Here is a 20,761-nt window from a genome sequence, read left to right on the forward strand (position 1 = left end):
ATGAGGAATGTCTGCGGCCGCACACGGCCCTGGGCTGAGCGCTTCAGAACTGTGTTCTGACGTTACAAGTGCTTTCAGACAACTGAAACGTAGTAGAAAATCACCTTCCCTTCCTGGGGCTGGGCAGCTTCTGTACTCACCTGAACGTGATGTGCAGAAGTATCTTTGCTACGATGGCTGTGACCGTGAGGATGAGGAGTGTTGCCAGGCCATACACTGTCCATCCTACAAGTGTAAAACACAGGGGTGAGTTTGCACAGGGGTGAGTTTCAGACTGGGTGTGAGTTCAGTTTTTAGGAGGTCTGTGTGGAGCCCTGAGGGAGCCCTGGCAGCTCGGGGTCGGGGGGCTGGGGGGCAGGCTGGCTGAAGAGTTCCCAGCGGGTGGGGGCGGCTCCAGAATGCAGCTGGAGCGGGGCTGGCATGGAGCCCCAGTCCTTCTGAGCACCTCGCCTGGCTCCTGACTCCGTTGTGAAGAGAGGCACACAGAGTGGTCCAAAGCACACTCAACTCAGAGTCAAAAGGGGTGGTACACTTTCCATCTTCCACCACTGGGACCGCTGTGCGACTGCAGATGAGGTACATAACCTCTCTGGGCCTCGGTTTCCTCATCTGAGGAATGGGATGTGTGAACCATGAAATCCTACAGATATACAAAGGACAGGACACACAGGGAGGGGCTCTCCTGCTGCGAGTCCTGCAGGGGAAAACCTTTAGAGCGGTGGAATCACTAATGGTATCTGCAGCTCTACCAGCTCCTAAAGATTGCAATTTCCTTGGCAGAAAAGAAGGAGTGACAGTCTGTGCCCAATCAAGTGACCCAGCTTGGACCACAAGACTACTGCTCCCTCTCTACCCTACTCCTGTGGGACCTGCTTCACAGCTCAGGTCACTATCTGACTTTCTCATTTTGCTTCTTGTCTTTCTCCTCCCACTTACAAGTGGCAGGAGGGCAGGGATTTTGTGTGGTTCTCTGTACAGTCCAGCGCCTACAACAGAGCCTAGCCACCATTAAAGCACTTACAGATCTGCCCAATGACTGAGTAAAGAGCTCTGGCAACTGCGATGCATTTAGCAAGCTACAACTTGGGGCTGTGGAAAACACTGGATAAGCTGATTAAACACCGTGTCCTAAAGGAGGTGAGCACTTTGCCTAAGGACTAAGGAATCAAGCCAGAGAGACTATGTCCCTCCAAGGCCAGGACAAACAGAGTCACAGAGCCAGGAACCCCAAGCCACTTCGGAAGGAGGAACAACCAAGAGCACCCTGGTTCTGTAACTGCCGAGGGCGCTGCTGCCAAGCTCTGTGGCTCCCACCCCTTCAGTGGGGTCTGGGAACGGCTACCTGGCACGGTCTGGGGGGGGTGGCTGGGGCTGGTGGTGATGACGTAGAGGACTTTGGAGGAGCGGGCAGCGCTCACGCTGAAGTTGGCCTGCTCCGTGATCACCTCGGCCAGCATCTGGTTGTCAGTGGGCTTCTCCTGTGGTGGGTCTTCCTTGATGGCTGGAAGATCAAAAGGAATTATCTGGGGGAAACCTGGTGGAGACACCAAAGAGGAGGTGGCACTGGTTATGAAGAGGGGGCCATTTTCTCTGGTTCAGTCCTGGGGGCAATTCTCTCCCCTGGCCCCCCCACCCCCACCCCAGCCCCAAAGCAAAACCTGCCAGGCTCTGGCTCTGAAGGATCCATCTGATGTCTCTGTGTGGACTCCTGGACATGCTTTCGGGTGGTCCTTCCCTTGTGCCTCTGCAGCTATGGTCCCTCAGCCTGGAAGGCCCTCTTGTTTCCTATCTGTCTGCCCCAATTCTACCTGTCCGTCCAGCCTGTCCCACCTGTACACTGGAGCTGCACACTGACTGAACTCTTCTCTAGGCTCCTGACGTCCAGGGCAGAGACTAGGTCATGGATGCCCTCTTTGTGCCCAGCACATGTGTCCATGGTACAGGGGCATAGCTCCATGTTAGGATGGTGGAGGAGGACAGTGAATCAGGCTTTGGTGATTGGCAAGGGTATTCAGAGACAGGAAGATGAACAAAATGACCTCTTTGGAACCTTTGGATTCTACCAATCTCAGCTCTTTTAGTTATTCTTTTAGCCTTTCCATGAAAACTGTCATGAGAATGACTAAAACAGCAAAACTCACAGGTGGCATCTCTTTTCTGTATCATGCAGCATGTACAAGTTATAAAACAGGAACTAGGAAACCCTGCAAGTTGATTGGGCAGCTCCTGACATGCAAGAACCACCTGAGGTCCGCATGCTATAACGAGGTGCAAGGGGGGCCCGAGGAGGCCGGGGCCTTACCTTGGTATAAGACAGCAAATCCCTGGGCCTGATTGATGCGATCAGAGAAGAAATACAAAATGATGAAATCCAAAGAGATGTTAAAGGACGAAGGTGGGCGGTTTCTCCCATTGAAACGGACCAGGACGCGGTGGGTGTAGCCATCCAGCAGCTCCACCATGTCTGCGGAATCCCGGATGTCAAACAAGGTGAAGTTGAAGTGGATGTGCGCGGCTCCTGGGACCCGGATGGTCCAGTAGCAGACCCTCCCAGCGGCGTAGGCATCGGGAAAGTCAGGGGAATACACCACAGAGGTCATGGCCGAGTAATTCCCACCACAGGCGCCAACCAGAGCTGCAGGAGACAAAAGGACACCAGCCCTCAATCGGGGGCTCGGCCATGGGGTTTACTTTCCAACCTGTTACAAACAAAACTTCTGAGCTGATGGGATCCAGTCTAGGATGTTGTTTTTTTGTCTTGAAAACCAGACCATCTTATGTTTCAGGATCGAATGACTGGAGGCTTTTTTTTTTTTCCCCAGGAGACCTTAGAGTGAGCACACAGCATGGCAGTACAGCCCAGGCGGGGGCCAGGCTGGAGTCAGAGAGTCTGGGTTCGGGACCAGCTGGGCCATGTGATCCCAGGGGCTCACTTCACATCCAGACCTCTTGCTTCTCTTGGCTTTGAGGATGGAGAGACCACCACCTGCTCCCGTATCATATGAATGTGTGAGGACAGATGAGATGAAGCACATGAAAACACAGACCTCTCTGCAGGGGGCACTCAGTGAGGTCAGAGCCCCCTGGGTACCTTAGGAGTGCAAGGCTCATGGGAGGGGCCACACTAGTTTTTCAAGTGGGACACTGTGGCACAAGAAATGACCTTCTACAGACAGGAAGTTCCCTCATTACTCTGCACCAGCACATCTAATGTCTGGACCCCCGGTTCTGAGCGGCAAGTTCAGGGAAGGGGACACGCCACTTCACAGTCTTATGTAGTGAGGTGAAGACAAGAGCCTAGAAATAAAAGTCCTCAAGAGGAAGGGCAGGCCCAGGATTTACAAAGCAGGCCAGGTTGGGGGGGGGCACCCACTTCCCTTTAGGATGTAGAAAGCTGCTTCCATCCTAACACTGAGAAGAAGCTCAGAACTTTTTCTTCAACCCATCAGAAAGCTGAGGTCTCAGGACAACCAAGGGATTTTTTTTTTTATAAATTTATTTATTTTAGTTGGGCTAATTACTTTACAATATTGTAGTGGTTTTTGCCATACATTGACATGAATCAGCCATGGGTTTACATGTGTTCCCCATCCTGAACCCCCCTCCCACCTCCCTCCCCATCCCATCCCTCTGGGTCATCCCATTGCCCCAGCCCTGAGCATTTGTTCATGCATCGAACCTGGAATGGTGTTCTGTTTCACATATGATAATATACATGTTTCAATGCTATTCTCTCAGAACGTCCCACCCTCACCTTCTCCCTCAAGGGATTTTAATTCTAAAAAGTAAGAAGCTCCTCTGAGGAGAGTAAGGCCACACAAAATGCTTCATCCTTGACAGAGCACAAAAATGACAGCCGGCCACCATGAAAGCAAGGAAGAAAGCAGCTAAAATTTTAACAAATTTCTAAAGGCTGAATGTGGACCAGCCTCTCAGTCCAGGATGCCCGGAAGCCGCGGACACAACAGTCTGCACTCACTTGCACGCACTTCTGTGCAGGCCTCCACCCAGTGCCCACGAGAATGACCGGGGTGGGTCAGGAGACCAAAGGGTCCCCATTGGTGGGACCAGTGGGCAGGAGGTGATGAGCTGCTGCTGGGGGACAGGTCTGATACCCTGCTCTCTTCCAGAACCCTCCTGGAGCAAAAGCCTGAAGCTGAGAGGAAGGGGCCACACACCCTTCTGCTCCCAGGCCCCTGTCTGCCCCTGGGAGCTGCTGTTACTCTTGTCCGAGTAACCAGGCGAAGACTCATTGCCTTTGGAGGAATAGCAGAGGCAAAAGCCACCAGCCCCTGGCCTGCAGGAGGTACTTAGTAAGTACTGCAGGACTTCACTTTCACTTTTCACTTTCATGCACTGGAGAAGGAAATGGCAACCCACTCCAATATTCTTGCCTGGAGAATCCCAGAGACAAGGAGCCTGGTGGGCTGCCGTCTATGGGGTCGCACAGAGTCGGACATGACTGAAGCGACTCAGCAGCAGCAGCAGCAGCAGGTGAATGAATGCATAGCAGGGAGGCAGGGTCGGACAATGGGCAGGCCGGCCCCCCTGGCCCAGGGTTCCCCAGCCTTGGACAGCGCAAGGCCCGGAGCATACTCACTGTCGAAGACGATGACCCTGCCATCACCCCCACAGGGCTGGGTGTGGTCCCCGAAGCAGACGCTGCTGCACTCAGTACTGGCTGCCTCCCCGTACTTCCAGTAATCAGGGTCGTTTCCACAGAAGCAAGCGTAGCCCGACTCTATCCCAGCAAACTGCCATGACAGAGAAGCAGCACTTGGTAAGCGTCAGTCGGGGTGTCAGGTGGCCTGGCCGGGTCGGCCCCTTGGCAAGCAAGCACCTTGTGTTCCCAGCCCACCTTCCGGGATCCTCTACCTTGGTCCCGCCCACTCTCACTGCACTTCACTACATGCTGACTTGTAACTGTGTACCACCACGGGGTGTGTGTGTGTGTGTGTGTGTGTGTGCTTCCCCTCCGTGAGCATTCCTTACTTATGTTTGCAATCTACTGTATTTAAGTCAGTTAAAGGCAGGGATCCGATTAACTTGAAACATTAATAACAGCTAAACATTTTATTGAATGTTTACTATGTGACAGGTGGTAAATGCTTTGAAGTTAGTGCTTATTGCAAAGTTAGTGTAGGCTCTATGTAATACATTTTTAAAATTAATTGATTTATTTATGGCTACACCAGATCTTTGTTCCTGTGCTCAGGCTTACTTTAGTTGAGGTAAGCAGGCTTCTCATTGCAGTGGCTTTGGAATGCAGCCTCTAAAACACAGGCTCGGTAGTTGTGGCGCACAGGCGTAGTTACCCTGTGGCATGTGTAATCTTTCTGGACTAGGGATCGAACCTCTGTTCCCTGCATTGGCCGGTGGATTTTTTCTTTCCTTTTTTTTTTTTTGTTTTTTACTTTTCTTTTGGCAGGTGGATTTTTTAACCACTGGACCACCAGGGAAATTCCCTATTTAACATTTTGATTTTTATATTACCATACAATACAACTATTTGTATGCTGTACAGGTCTAAAGATTTTAACCCATGAATGAATTTGTACAACCACCACTACAATCAGGACACGGAACATGTGCAGTAACCTTTCTTGTGCTGTTGCTCTACAGCTCCCCTCTATGACCCCTCAGTTCAGTCGCTCAGTCGTGTCCGACTCTTTGCAACCCCATCTACTGCAGCACACCAGGCTTCCCTGTCTATCACCAACTCCCAGAGTTTGCTCAAACTCATCTACATTGAGTTAGTGACGCCATCCAACCATCTCCTCCTCTGTCATCCCCTTCTCCTCCTGCCTTCAATCTTTCCCAGCATCAGGGTCTTTTCCAGTGAGTCAGTTCTTCCCATCAGGTGGCCAAAGTACTGGAGCTTCAGCTTCAGCATCAGTCCTTCCAATAAATATTTAGGACTGATTTCCTTTAGGACTGACTGGTTTGATATTCCTGCTGTCCAAGGGACTCTCAAGAGTCTTCTTCAATACCATAGTTCAAAAGCATCAATTCTTCAGTGCTCAGCTTTCTTTATGGTCCAACTCTAACATCCATACAGGACTACTGGAAAAAACCATAGCTTTGACTAGACAGACCTTTGTCGGCAAAGTAGTGTCTCTGCTTTTTAATACGCTGTCTAGGCTGGTCATAGTTTTTCTCCCAAGGAGCAAGTGTCTTTTAATTTCATGGCTGCATCACCATCTGCAGTGATTTTGGAGCCCCCCAAAATAAAGTCTCTTACTGTTTCCATTTTTTTCCCCATCTATTTGCCATGAAGTGATGGGAATGGATGCCATGATCTTTGTTTTCTGAATGTTGAGTTTTAAGACAGCTTTTTTCACTCTCCTCTTTCATTTTCATCAAGAGGCTCTTTAGTTCTTCTTCACTTTCTGCCATAAGGGTGGTGTCATCTGAATATCTGAGGTTGTTGCTATTTCTCCCCACAATCTTGATTCCAGGTTGTGCTTCATCCAGCCCCGCATTTCACATGATGTACTCTGCACATAAGTTAAATAAGCAGGGTGACAATATACAGTCTTGACTTACTCCTTTCCCAATGTGGAACCACTCCATTGCTCCATGTACAGTTCTAACTGTTGCTTCTTGACCTACATACAGATTTCTCAGGAGACAGCTAAGGTGGTCTGGTATTCCCATCTCTTTCAGAATTTTCCACAGTTTGTTGTGATCCACACAGTCAAAGGCTTTGGCATAGTCAATAAAGCACAAGTAGATGTTTTTCTGGAACTCTCTTGCTTTTTCTAGGATCCAACAATGTTGGCAATTTGATCTCTGGTTCCTCTGCCTTTTCTAAATCCAGCTTGAACATCTGAAAGTTCTTGGTTCCCATACTGTTGAAGCCTGGCTTGGAGAATTTTGAGCATTACTTTGCTAGTGTGTGAGATAAGTGCAATTGTGCGGTAGTTGAGCATTCTTTGGCATTGCCTTTCTTTGGGATTGGAATGAAAACTGACCTTTTCCAGTCCTGTGGCCACTGCTGAGTTTTTCAAATTTGCTGGAATATTGAGTGCAGCACTTTCACAGCATCATCTTTTAGCATTAGAAATAACTCAACTGGAATTCCATCACCTCCACTAGCTTTGTTCATAGTGATGCTTCCTAAGGCCCACTAGACTTCACACTCCAGGATGTCTGGCTCTAGGTGAGTGATCACACCATCGTGGTTATCCAGGCCATTAAGATCTTTTTTGTATAGTTCTTCTGTGTATTCTTGCCACCTCTTCTTAATATCTCTGCTTGTGTTAGGGCCATACTGTTTCTGTCCTTTACTGTGCCCATCTTTGCATGAAATGTTTCCTTGGCATCTCCAATTTTCTTGAAGAAGTCTCTAGTCTTTCCCATTCTATTGTTCTCCTCTATTTCTTTGCAATGATCACTCAGGAAGGCTATCTTATCTCTCCTTGCTATTCTTTGGAACTCTGCATTCAGATGGGTATATCTTTCCTTTTCTCCTTTGCTTTTCACTTGTCTTCTTTCCTCAGCTACTTGTAAGGCCTCCTCAGATAACCATTTTGCCTTTTTGCATTTCTTTTTCTTGGGGATGATTTTGATCACAGCCTCCTATGCTGCTGCTAGGTTGCTTCAGTGGTGTCCGACTCTGTGCGACCCCATAGACGGCAGCCCACCAGGCTCTGCCATCCCTGGGATTCTCCAGGCAAGAATACTGGAGTAGGTTGCCATTTCCTTCTCCAGTGCACGAACGGGAAAAGTGAAAGTGAAGTCGCTCAGTCGTGTCCGACTCTTAGTGACCCCATGGACTGTAGCCTACCAGGCTCCTCTGTCCATGGGATTTTCCAGGCAAGAGTACTGGAGTGGGGTGCCATTGCCTTCTCCAACAGCCTCCTATACAATGTTACAAACCTCCATCCATAGTTCTTCAGGCACTCTGTCAGATCAAATCCCTTGAATCTATTTGTCACTTCCACTGTATAATCGTTAAGGGATTTGATTGAGGTCATACACTAATTAGTTTTCATACTATAGTTTTAACTTTTTAAGACTGTCATATGCTAAAGACCGAATGTCCATGTCTGCCCCTCCTCTGCAAATTTATATGTTGAAAGCTAATTCCCAATGTGATGGTATGTAGTGGTGGAATCTTTGGGAAGTGATTCATGAGGGCTTGTGTTCATGAATGGGATTAGAGCCTTTATAAGAGAGATCCCCTTTCCCCTTCTGCCATGTGAGGACATAGTGAGGAGACAGCCATCTATGAACCAGGAAACAAGCCATCACCAGACTCCAAATCTGCCAAAGCCTTGATCTTGGACTTCGCAGCCTTCAGGACTTTGAGAAATGAATTCTGTCTTTTTTTTTAATTGGAATATAATTGCTTTACAATGTTGTGTTAGTGAATGCTTGGTTTAAACCAAGTATTTTGTACAGCAGTCAGAATAGATTCAGACATACTATACACAGAATCATATTTTGAGACTGGCTTCTTTCCCTCAGCATAGTGTCTCTGAGGTTCATCTGAACTGATCTATAATTTGCTGAGTAGTAGTTTATTGCATGAATGTACCACAGGTTGCTAATCCATTGAGTTGTTTTGTTTTTCATGATTATAAAATAGAGCTGCTGTAAACATTTGTTTATCTTTCTGTGTGAACATATGCTTTCCTTTCTCTAGGGTAAGTATCTAGAAATGGGATTTCTGGGTTGCAGTTTCTCTACCTCATTAACACTTGCTTTTGTCCTTAAAAAAAAAATCACAGCCATCCTAGGTTATTTATTGTATGAAATGGTATCTCATTGATTTTGGTTTGCATTTCCCTGAAGACTAGTAACACTGAGCATCTTTACTGCATCAAGTATAAAAAAATTTTTGTTATTATGTACAACATAGGTAGAATATTGAGCACTTTTTCATGTGCTTATTGGCCATCTGTACATCTTCTATGAAGAAACATCTATTCAATCCTTTGCTCATTTTTTAATTGGGCTGTTTGTCTTTCTATTGTCACACTGTTAGAGTTCTTTATATATTTTGGGCATTAGATCTTTATTCAGATATATGTTTTGCAAATATTTGCTCTATTCTGTGAGTTGCTTTTTCACTTTCTTAATAGTGTCCCTGATACACAGAGAATTTAAATTTTGATGAAGTTCAATTTATTTTTTCTTTGATTATCCGTGCCTTTGGTATCCTAACTGAAAAAATCATTGCCTCATCCAAGGTCATGTATATCTGTACCCATATTTCTTCCTAAAGCTTTATAGTTTTAGCTGCTACATGTTAGGTCTGTGATCCATTTTAAATTATTTTTCATATATGAGGTAGAGGTCCAGTTTCATTTTTTTCCATGTGGATATCCAGTCGTCCCAGCACTGTTTGCTGAAAACACTGTTTTTTTTCCCATTGAATGATATGGCACCCTTGACAAATATCAATAAGTCATAAATAATACTATCAATCAAGCGATTGGTTGCTTGCAAAAGATTGAGCATGTAAGTAAATGTATGCAGGATAATGGGAACCAGGTTTCTCACTATTAGAGAAGGGGGCCAGAGAAAACTGGAAAGAAGCCTGCAGTGTTGGACAGGGATTGACGTTACTAGTATAGTGCATGGTTTGACATATAGAATAAATAACATATATTTATTATATACTATGTATACTATATACTGTATCTTTATATATAAAGACATATAATAAATTATTTATTAACAAATAATAATATGGCCATAAATAATAATATGTCTGGACTGTAAATTCTATTTCCTTCAGCTTATATGTCCATCTTTATGCCAGTACTGTAGCTCTTTTATCAGTATGTCGGTGTTCCCAGGCCCTCTTAGTAGAAAGAGCTAGGAAATACATATGTATATACAAACACACATACACACACTTTTATATTTATGTTTCTTTCTTTTTTGTTTTCTTTCGCCACATCATGTGGTATTTGGGATATTATTTCCCCAACCAGGATGAAACCTGTGCCTCTTGCAGTGGAAGTGTGGCGTCTTATCACTGGACAACTACCACAAGTCCTATATATTTATTTCTATATATCTCTCTCTATATATATATCAGAAACCATGCACTATACTAATAACGTCAATCCCTGTCTAACACTGCAGGCTTCTTTCCAGTTTTCTCTGGCCCCCTTCTCTAATAGTGAGAAACCTGGTTCCCATTATCCTCCATAGATTTACTTAACATGCTCAATCTTTCGCAAGCAACCAATCACTTGATCATGTTGGGCCAACTGCCTTGCTCAGCCCCTGCCTCAGACAGACCTTGAGCACTGCCAGTCTATTCTCCTTGCTTGAGGCTGATTAATGGTCTTTTGACAAAATTATTAAGGAAGGAATGAAGGATGCAAGGAAGGGAGGAAAAGACTTCTTTTTTTGATATAACAAACAATAGCATTATTGAACCTTAATGACTCACGAATGACTTTCAGATAGAAGAATGGATAGGATGGAAAGAAAATATTTTGGACCGGTATCCAGGCAAGGGCTCCTTAATGTATCAAAGTAGTAACCACTACCTTGGCTTATTCGCAGATCCACCCCCCTGGAGCCAGAGACGTCCCTGCTCATAACACACGGGGGCTCGAGGAAACACGTGACTCTGCTGGAGGTCAAGCTGGATGCAGGTTCTGGGGCGTTTCCTTTTTTCTCTCAGTCTTTGGACAGAGTGCTGCCTCACACCCCGGAATCCCAAGCCCCACTCTTCCTCCAACTTCTCTTTGGCAGAAAAGTACAGTTGTAATGGCTTCACAGGTTGTTGTTGTTTTTAACAATTTAAATGATTTAAATACATTTTAAATGATATCTCAGCAGAATGCATTTAGACCTTTATCTTTTTCCATAGATATAAAGCCACAGAACCATTACCTTGAACCTTTGACTCCGACAAAAACTGATGCAGTTTTGTATGGTGAGTTTGTTAGACGTTTTACTGGCGCCAGTTAGAGGAGGTGGGTTTCCATGATCCTTGTAGCAGCCAAGGTTTCCAGGCACTGGAGAAAAAAGAAAAACAAAAGAACTTCACAACATCTGGCTGTGAAACACCAAGAAGGAAAGGCGTGTTGTGCCAGGTACTTTCATCTCAGCCAGTATTTCCACTCCTAAAGTACAAATAAATAGCAAGCAGCAAGTGTTAAAAAAGGAAGTCTTGGTGTCCTCTGCTAACTGCTATATCTTTGTTTTATTTTGACGAGTATGTGAAGCCGATAAAACTGACCCTAAGACATTTTTTACTTGTTCAATATTGATAGAATTTAGTATTGACGAGAACTAGGCCTATTAGATTCCTAAAAACAGAGATGCTACAATATATAAATTATGTCTCAGAGTCACTGGAGGACAAAAAAAAAAAGCATTTGGAAGCCTACCATCCTATGCCTTGTGCCTCCCCTAGTCCCTTAAAAAGCCCCACAAGTTGGTTTTATCAGGTCATTTCGTGAATTTAATAGTTTCCTATTGCCGCTGCAATAAATGACCACAAACCTAGTGGCTTAAAGTAGCATAAATCCATCATCTTACAGTTGGGGAGGTCAGGAGTACTAAATGGGTCTAATGTGACTAAAATCAAGATGTCAGCAGAACTCTGGCTCCTCCTGAGGCTCCAGGGCACAACCTGCTCCTTGCTGCCTCCTGAAGAAGCTGCCCCCATTGCTCGGCTGTGGCTGCACCACTCCAGCCTCTGCCTTTCCCCTCTGCTTCTGTCATCAGATCACCTTCTCTGTCTCTTATAACCCTGCCTCTCTGTTACAAGTCCCGTGTGATTACACTGGCCCACTGGGGTAATTCAGGATAATCTCCCCATGTCAATATTCTCATCTTCATCACATGTGCCACGTAAGGTAACATGTTTGAAGATTCTGGGGGTTACAATGTAGATTTTTTGGGGAGGGGGATTATTCTGTTTACCACAGTGGACGTATTAGAGTTTCACAACCACAAAAGTCAGACAGTCTGGTCTAGTAGGAAAAGCTGCAACTGAGAATGAAGAAACCTAAATACATGTGTCCCCAGCTCCTGGTGTTTGTGCCCCTGTGTGATTCCCTCCCTGGAGTGCGGGCTGGACAAGTGACTTGTTTTTGCCCAACAGAATGTGGTAGAGTTGAGGGGAGCTACTTCTGTGACTGGACTACAAGAGCTGTGACTTCGGTCTCGCCAGTCGACTCTCTCTACCGCCTTCTTGGCTTACATACTCTAAGAAAGCAACGTAATCACATCAGAGGTCATGAGAATGGCCTTCAGCCAATAGCCAGCGAGGAGCTGAGGCTTCCAGTTTCTGCAGAGACTGAATCCCACCAACAGCTACATGTGCTTGAAGGAGATCCTTCCCAGCAGAACCTTCAGATGAGACCCCGGCCCTGGCAGATGCCTGGGTTGCGGCCTCACCAGAGACCTTGAGGCAGAGGACCCGGCTAAACCATGTCCATATTTCCTGACCTAAAGAAAGTGTGAGGTGATAAACGTGTGTTCTCCTTAAATTTTAGAGTAATCTGTTACAGCAATAGATGACTAACACACCTATATAACATGCATCTAAACATATGCTCATTGAAAAAAGGAATGTATTGTGAGCCATGGACAAATTATGGCTTCCTAGGTGGCTCAGCGGTAAAGAATCTGCCTGCCAATGCAGGACACACAGGGTCAATCCCTGGGTTGGGAAGATCCCTTGGAGAAGGAAATGGCAATCCACTCCAGTATTCTCGCCTGGGAAATCCCATGGACAGAGAAGCCTGGTGGGCTACAGTTCATGGGGTCACAAAGAGTCGGACATGACTTAGCGACTAAACAACAATGGACAAATGGACCTCTCTGTCCCTTAGTTTTTCATCTGTGTTATTAATTTATGAAATCACTCCACCATCAGATGAAGCCCTTTCCCTATTGTCTCTATTTGGCTCCTTACAGTTTATATCACTCAAGATATAAGACATGAATGAGGTCTGGTCCTAGAAGCACTTCTAAGCCAGTCAGAGTTACATATTATCCAATTCCAAAGTGAGACATATAGATTCTTAGAAGGCACTTTTTGTTTAAGACTGGAAAGCAGCACGGTCCAATTGAGTAAACTGTATACCCATACTAGTTTTTGGCACATAAAAATACACACACGTGCACACACACACACATATACACTTTTCAATTTCTGCCACCATCTACGTCTAACCAGCTGGCAGGAAGCTAACCCAAAGAGTCACCCTCCCCCATCTAAGCCAAGTGGTTACTCTTCTCCCTTGCGTCACACATGGGTCAAATATAACAAATGTGGCTCACCACATAAATGTTAAAATGCATCTTTCGGAAACAAACCAAATCTCTATAGTAGCAAATGTAAACAGAAAAGATCCAGGCAGTAGGAGTTCAGTGTTCAGTGGGGGCCTGGCTTGGGAATGGCTGGGCTTTAGAGTTTAAACAAATGCAGTGAGCTAAGCATCTCTAGTTAGGGGTGTATCATATAAGCCGAGCTTGTTAAAGGGGCCTTACACATGGAAACCTGAAGCATGCGTTTAATGGTTTTTAATAAGAGCTACTTGATCGTGATCATCTTGGTCATCTACTCTGATTTCTGTCTCATTTATTCCATTCCATGCTCACAAATAGGCATGTTATTATGTATTCATTTATAGACAGCCCAAGGCACAGAATCATAAATGTTAACATTAGACATAAACAAGGTCGTGGTTTGCGTGGATGCAGCTGGAACCTATCAGGTTTATTCACAACAATTCGGTGAGCAAATTCAGGGAGCTCATGTTCAGTTCCAGTAGGGCAGTGAGGCCCCAGAACACCCCAAGGAGATAGAGCACTGGAAACCAGCCCACATCATGCTGCTGCTCCATCCGTCTGAACAACGATGGCCTTAGTATCATCCTTGACACCAAGTCAATTGCCTGCCAGACACTGTCAATTCTACCTCCTAAAATACTTCAGACACCTGTCCCCATCTCTATCCAGGCTGCTATTTCCCTGGTTTAGGCCACTCTCCCCTCCCATTTGGGGCTTCCCAGGTGGTGCTAGTGGTAAAGAATCCGCCCGCCAATGCAGGAGACACGAGAGATGTGGATTCAATCCTAGGGCCAGGAAGATCCCCTGAAATAGGAAGTGGAAACGTGCTCCACTATTCTTGCCTGGAAAATTCAATGGACAGGGGAGCCTGGTGGGCTACAATCCTTGGGGATGCAGAGTCAGACATGACTGAGAACACACACCTCTCCCACTCAGACTATTCTATCAGCCTCCTATTCCATCTCCCTGTTTCTAGGCTCACCCTACTCTAATCTAGTTAGTACACTGCAACCAGAATAACTTTACAGTACATTCCAGGCAGAAGGAAAGCCAAGGGCAAAGGCCTAAGGCAAGAAGGACCTTGGTTTTTGTAGGAACACAAAGAAGTGAGTGTGACCAGTGAAAGACAGGAAGGCAGCAGGAGCTACAGAGGTATGCAGGGGCCCTTTCTGAAACGGTCAGAGCTCCCAGGTCGCGTCCTCCAGGATGAAGTCCAAACTCTCTCACGTGGGACCCAAGGCCCTACCTGATCTATGCTGTTCCTCTATCCCACCCCCTCAGCAGGACCCCTCTCTCTGTCCCTCAGCTCACATTCTATATGAAACCCAAGATACATTATAGTGTATCTGAAAGTTGCCCGAACATGCGCATGGCTCTCTGGCCTCTGGCCTTTCATACAAGCTGCTCCTTTTGCTTAGAATCCTCTTCTCTGCTTACGATAGCAGCCTGCGCATCATTCCCCTCAGGAAGCCCCGCGGGCCTCCCGTCGCCCTCCCACTCCAGAGCAAAGGCTGCACGCCCCTGTGGTGTGCTCCTGTAGCAGCCTGTGCAAAACCCGATTCTAAACATCTGTTTATGTCTCCTTCATCGATTAATCATGAACTTAAGGGCCGGACTCTATCTTCTGCACACCACTGTATTCCCAGGGCCTGGCATGGTCCCAGCCATACAGTGGGTGCCCTGAAGCTGGGTGCTCAATGAACAAATGTGTTCCACGTTGCCAGCTGAACTCATGGAGAGTGTGTGTTAAGGTACCTGTCAGGCAGCAGGGAGTCAAGAGTGCAGAGCAGAGAGGAGAGCTGACCTGCATCTTGATGTCCACTTAGGTTTTGACTCCTCACTGTCCTCTTTGGCTACCTAGAAACACCACTCCAGATAACCAGGTTCTCCATTAGAGGTTAACTTTAAAAGGTAAAATTCTATCTTCCTCATTTTGGATGAAACTTTTCTAAAATGCATTCGATAATTAAAAAAAACACTTAGTTTAACCTACGTACTTTGTTTCTGGTGGCTTGGGGTCACCAGATGTATGTCACTAAATGGTCCCAGACTGTGTGCTTTTCTGTGTTCTTGTGTCCGACTCTAATAGTTAATCTGTCTCCATGGTTACAGCTGGGGCTGCTGAACCCTCAGAACATTAGCACTGGAGGGAGTCTTAGTGTCTACTTGCTACTGTCAGTGCCTGTGGTCTTGGCTTATCTTCTTAATTTGCTGCTGCTTATGCTTAGGCTTATGGACTTCACTGGTGGCTCAGATGGCAAAGAATCTGCCTACAATGCAAGAGACCCAGGTTTGATCCTGGGTTCGGGAAGAACCCCTGGAGAAGGAAATGGCAACCCACTCCAATATTCTTGTCTGGAGAGTTCTGTGGACAGAGGAGCCTGGTGGACATTAGTCCATGGGGTTGCAAAGAGTCAGACACAACTGAGCGATTAACACTAAAAACTAAGTAGGCTTAGAACAAAACTATCGAGCTTATTAGAACCATGTGGAAAATAAGAATAGTTTCTGAAAGAGGGAAGGCCTCTATATTTCCTTCTCAATTTCAGCTGTCCATACAGTAGCTCAGAGCTTTTGTTTGCCTACTTCCCAGTTCTTGGCAATGCTCTGAAGGCTGCTGGTGCTACCATCACCTGTCCAGAAGCAACCAGCGTTTTGCAACAATCACAAATGTGGGCTTTTGACAAATGGACCCCAGGATGAAATTCGGTCTCTCTGCCACAGCCTTTCTAAGCTCCGGTTCATCCACAGTGGGTGATACGGGCCTCAAAGGGTTCTTGTGAGAATTAAAATTAGATAATGTAAATAAAGTAAACACCACAAGGCCTGGCAATATAGTATGTGCTGAATAAATGCTGTTTGTTATCATTTCATACAAAAGGCTTTCATCATTTCCCACACAAACCAGAATAACCTGCTGGGTTAATAGAAGAGTAAAACAGCATTGAATTAAAAGATAAGATAAAAGGCAGTTATCTCAGAAAACTGGATTTGATTTCAGATATTAAAACGTTAACCTCTACATCTGGGTAGATCCAGTGCAATGCCATGCAAGCGTTTCCCATCAAACCCAGAGCCCTTTCAGGAAGGCAGACAGGAGATGGGTTTCCTAGGTGACTGAGAAGAAGCCACAGTTCGGCCAGGCTAAGGGCCCTGAGTAGGGATACACGAGAGGCTGTTCTCCCTGGAGAGCAGAGGTCAGCTCCAGATGGGGAATGCTCACTCCACGGCTTTTTCCTTGGCGTCCCTCTCCTGATAAGGCCAGTCTGGGAGCTAAATGAAAGTGACTCCCTAAGAAGAAGGGCTAAATCTGCAGACACGTTAGTCCCTTGGCACTCTGCACAGCAAGGCCAGCCTTTGAGGGCTGTCGCTGCCTCTGACTCTCACTGGAAAGTGTGGCTCCAAGTCTCGCCAGAGAAGACACGTCATTGTCGTCTTCAAAAGCATGACTGGTCAGCTGAGTGGATTTCCAGACCGTGTCCCACCCTGAGTTCTTCCCAGAAGCGGGGAGGGAAAGTCAATTTGTAAAAGGATATTTGTTCTCAAATTCCTTTTTTACTTTCAAGACCACTTTAAAGTCCTGTGGCTTGGTCATGCATTTTTTTTCTCTTACCAAAGAGGCTTCCACACGTTCAATTTTTAAAAATCATCTGAAAATATAAATGGACCCCTTGTTTACCACACTCGGTGCTTTAAAATGTGACAGTTAATTACCAACAACCTTTTCAGAGGTTCAGGGTTCTTGACAGGGGTAAAAGTTTTAGAGGTAGCTGAGGGAAGATGGTTCTCTCTTCAGCTTAACCCAGGAACTACTGTCTTCTCACTGCCACAAGCAACTGTTGGGAAGCAACCGTGCGGACTTGCTAAACAGCCTTTACAACTGGATATAACTATGGTCTCACTGTGATGGTGCAGCTCACACCTCCACAGGGCCTCCATGGCCAACAGCCCTTCTCTGAGAACCACTGTCTCGGAGGACCTGCTGTTGGCTGGGGGCAGGCCTATGAGCCCCATCCTTGGCCACTGCTGACCCCCACTGGGGTCACCAGACTCCCTCTCCCAGAAGTTGGAACTAGGATTCCAGGCAGTGAACTGCAGGCACCGGGACTTGCAGGGTTTGGTCAAGCCTGGATTAAGGCAACAAGCCACATTTGGGCCACGTGAGTGGATAAGTGAACTGATTCTGCTGGTCCACAAAGAAGAAGAATGGACGTCATACTGACAGAGAGGGGCAGAGAGGGAGACCATGCGGCCCCACAGACAGATGGTAAGTGTGGGCACCTCCTTCCCAGGTTCTGGGACACAGGGATTGGATTCTGTGATATTCTCCCAATGCCCTTCCAATAAATCTCTTGCGCTCAAGTTAGCTTGAGTGAGTTCTATTCCTTGCAGACAATTCCTGACAAAGAAGAAAGCCTGCCCTTCATTGTAAAAGTTCAGTTTGAATAAAAATCTTCAGCTGGTAATTTGCATAAGAAGTCCTGATCCATCATTGTGTTCTCTACTGCCAAATCTGAGAGATCTGTTTAAGAAACTGGAAGCAAAGTTTGTCTCTTGCATTTTAAAAACTCTGCCCTGGCTCTGGGGAACACCTTTTATATTTTCTTACAAATAAAATCTGGCTCTTCCGAAACTACGCAGCAACTGCTTGTTTTACTTTTTCATACTAAAAAACAAAGATTTTTTATTAAGCACTGTAAATTGCATTCAATAGCCTTCGGATACACCACACCACAACCCGTCTATAATCAATCAAACCCAACGGCAGTTCATTCTTGCACAATCCAGGAGTTAGGGCGAATCTTCCTTCAACTTACAGTCAGGTCCTACTCAGGTCTTGTGGGCAGGGACTGGGAAATTACATCTCATTTCTGATCACTAATGTATGATGAAGTGCATTGGGAGAATTTTATGAAAACAAATAAGTGATTCTGTTTTCAATGCACACTGTTTGGAAGTATTAACAAAACACCGAAACGATATATGTATACTGGCTTCTACTAACTCCTCGATGGGAAAGTTCCCAAGAACAAGCAATGAGTTTCCCACTACAGAAGGCGGGGGGGGGGGGGGGGTGAGGCTAATTATTTTAAGCAATATAATGTCATTAACTACCTTCTGCCTCCACACTGGTGCCTCAGGAGCTGAATTCTCTCTTCTGGAGGAGATGGGAATAAGGAACTAAGTACACATGAGATGATGCCATTGATAGTCCTATCAGATGACCAGTCATTTCAAAGACTTCCCTCAGAGCATCAATAGGTTAGGTGTGGATCATTCCATACTCTCAGCCCATGACCATGAGCACCCTGTATCCCATCCTGTCCACCTACAACTTCCATTAAAAACCTGACAGTTGCCAGCTTGGTCCAAGTCCTACCATAACATGGCCCCATTCTAACTCTGCAACTTTTTTTTTTTTTTTGGCCACGCCGTGCAACATGCAGGATCATAGTTCTCTGACCAGAGATCCAAACCAAGCCCCATGCAAGTAAAAGCATGGAGTCATAACCATTGGACCTCAAGGGAAGTCCCTCTACCTCTACAACTTTATTTCTAAATATCAGTTCTCATTTTCAGTCACTCTGATTCTTCTACTCATGTCTCTGAGTCTCACAGCGACTCACCCAAATAAGTAAGTAAACAAGGCCTTGTCTTCCCCTATGAAATTTTACCCTTGGGGAAGGCAGGAAAAGTTCCTAAGGATCCTGACCCCCATACGACCCTGATGCATCACAGAGACAGTTCTCCTCTGGCAGGAGTTCCTTCTTTGAAAGTTAATTTCTGGGGATAGAATGTGGTAGACTGTCTCCAAAGGAGGCTCTAATCATTTTCTCCCTCCCCATACATGTGTGTGACTCCCCACTTTCAACTTGGAACCAATTTCCTCTCCTCTTGAATCAGTACTGACCTTGTGACTTGCTTTGATTAATAGAATGTGATGGACTTCTGAGCTCACCCCCTAAGAGGACTGGCAGCTTCTCTTGGAGGCCGGCCACCCTATAAGAGGTCTATACATGCCGCTGGAAAGAGAGGTTGCCCAGGTATGGGGCTGAGGCCATCCTGGACATCCCGTGGGTATCCCAGCCCCAGTAGAGGACCAATGGATGCAGACACCTGACTGAGCCCAGATGAGAGCAGGAGGAACACAGCCGAGCTGAAACTCGACCAACCCACAGACTTAGGAGGTAGGACAAGCTGTTGTTGTTTTAAGCCACCAGGGCTTTGGGGTGGCCTGTGACGCAGTAACAGACAACCGAAACACCTTACTCGACAGAAGGTCAGTTTGAGTTCAGGAGGAACAGTATGGTACTACTGTGTCTCTGGGAAGAAGAGCTCAGATTGTTGACTCGAACTTTTTTTCTGGACACCACAAGCATCCCAGGCAAAGAACCACAGAGGCATCCTTTATTCGTCCTGCTGTTTCATGCCATATGTATTTCACTTGTCATCAAGTTCTGACTCCTTCCTAAATGCATCTTGGATGAACCCTTCCTGCATGATCTCGCTGCCACCACCATAGCCCAGGCCCTCATCCCTCCGTTTAGAAATCTATGCCTATCCTCCCCTCCCCAAACATCCCTCCTCCCTCCACCCTGTAACAGACACTGGGCCCATCTTCCTGAATGAGGAGGGCTTTCCCTGTATGTGAGCCCCAATCTAATCAGCCCTGGCTTTCAAGGTTCCCACCCAGTTCCTCTCTGTCTGCTCCTTTCCTTGGGCAGTGCAACTCCCACCGACACGCACAGCAGTCCCGTGCCCTTCCTCTGCATCTCTGTCCAGCTGTTTGTTCCCTGACCTGCAGGGCCCTGACCCCTCCAGCCCCACTGGCCTTTCTCCCTAATGATGCCTCCAGCTCCCCAACCCTCACCGAGCCCTCTCAATGTCAAAAACTCACAGCTCTCTACTGCATAACTCAATCTTATTTATATAATTGGTGGCTGGTCTCCAATTTTCCCCTGTGTTTATAGCTCAGATTCCTAATTACATCATAAGATTGAGGGTGGGACTATTCCTTATGTTCATGTGTATTTTTTACAGGCCACTGTTGGTATAAGGATTATCAGTAAAATTGTCCTTACTGATCTGAATGATTTCCCCTTTTTAAGCTATTAATATGCTTTAGAATATTTTGGAAATGCAACATATATAACTGTCACTGAGGAAAATGTCCACTTGGTTCAGAAAGTCTGAATTTTTTAATGAGAAATTAAATAATATCCACTGCCAAAAACAATGAGTAATCGAGATATGCCTGTTCTGAAACCATAAAACTGCACTGTCAGAGGAATGCAGGGCCTCTGGTGTTCTCTGAGCACAGGGTCACACCAGGCTCCCAAGGGAACAGCCTCGGGGCAAGCAGTTGAGGCACACTCCAGGGCCCTGGGGCCAATCAGATAATGCAGGACCGGACAGCAATAAAATGAAGGTTGGGAAGAACCTGTTTAGGAATTGGATATCAGGAACATGCCAGTGGTAGTCC

General features: G+C 46.1%; 1 protein-coding gene across 7 annotated transcripts in view; it reads right to left on the bottom strand.

Moving 5' to 3' along the window:
- KREMEN1 (kringle containing transmembrane protein 1) overlaps window positions 1–20,761 on the bottom strand; it is an 81,257-nt gene that overhangs the window by 30,951 nt on the left and 29,545 nt on the right. For all 7 annotated transcript variants that reach the window (XM_081542831.1, XM_081542832.1, XM_081542830.1 and 4 more), the window contains 5 exons: window positions 10,864–10,988; window positions 4,601–4,754; window positions 2,303–2,635; window positions 1,343–1,501; window positions 141–225 (listed from right to left, as the gene is read on the bottom strand). In XM_081542831.1, coding sequence (XP_081398957.1) covers window positions 141–225; window positions 1,343–1,501; window positions 2,303–2,635; window positions 4,601–4,754; window positions 10,864–10,988 — 856 coding nt within the window. The remainder of the gene's footprint in view (window positions 1–140; window positions 226–1,342; window positions 1,502–2,302; window positions 2,636–4,600; window positions 4,755–10,863; window positions 10,989–20,761) is intronic.

Source organism: Giraffa tippelskirchi, chromosome 11 (genome assembly GCF_054371585.1).
Source record: "Giraffa tippelskirchi isolate mGirTip1 chromosome 11, T2T-mGirTip1v1.2.pri, whole genome shotgun sequence".
NCBI classification, from domain to species: Eukaryota; Metazoa; Chordata; class Mammalia; order Artiodactyla; family Giraffidae; genus Giraffa; species Giraffa tippelskirchi.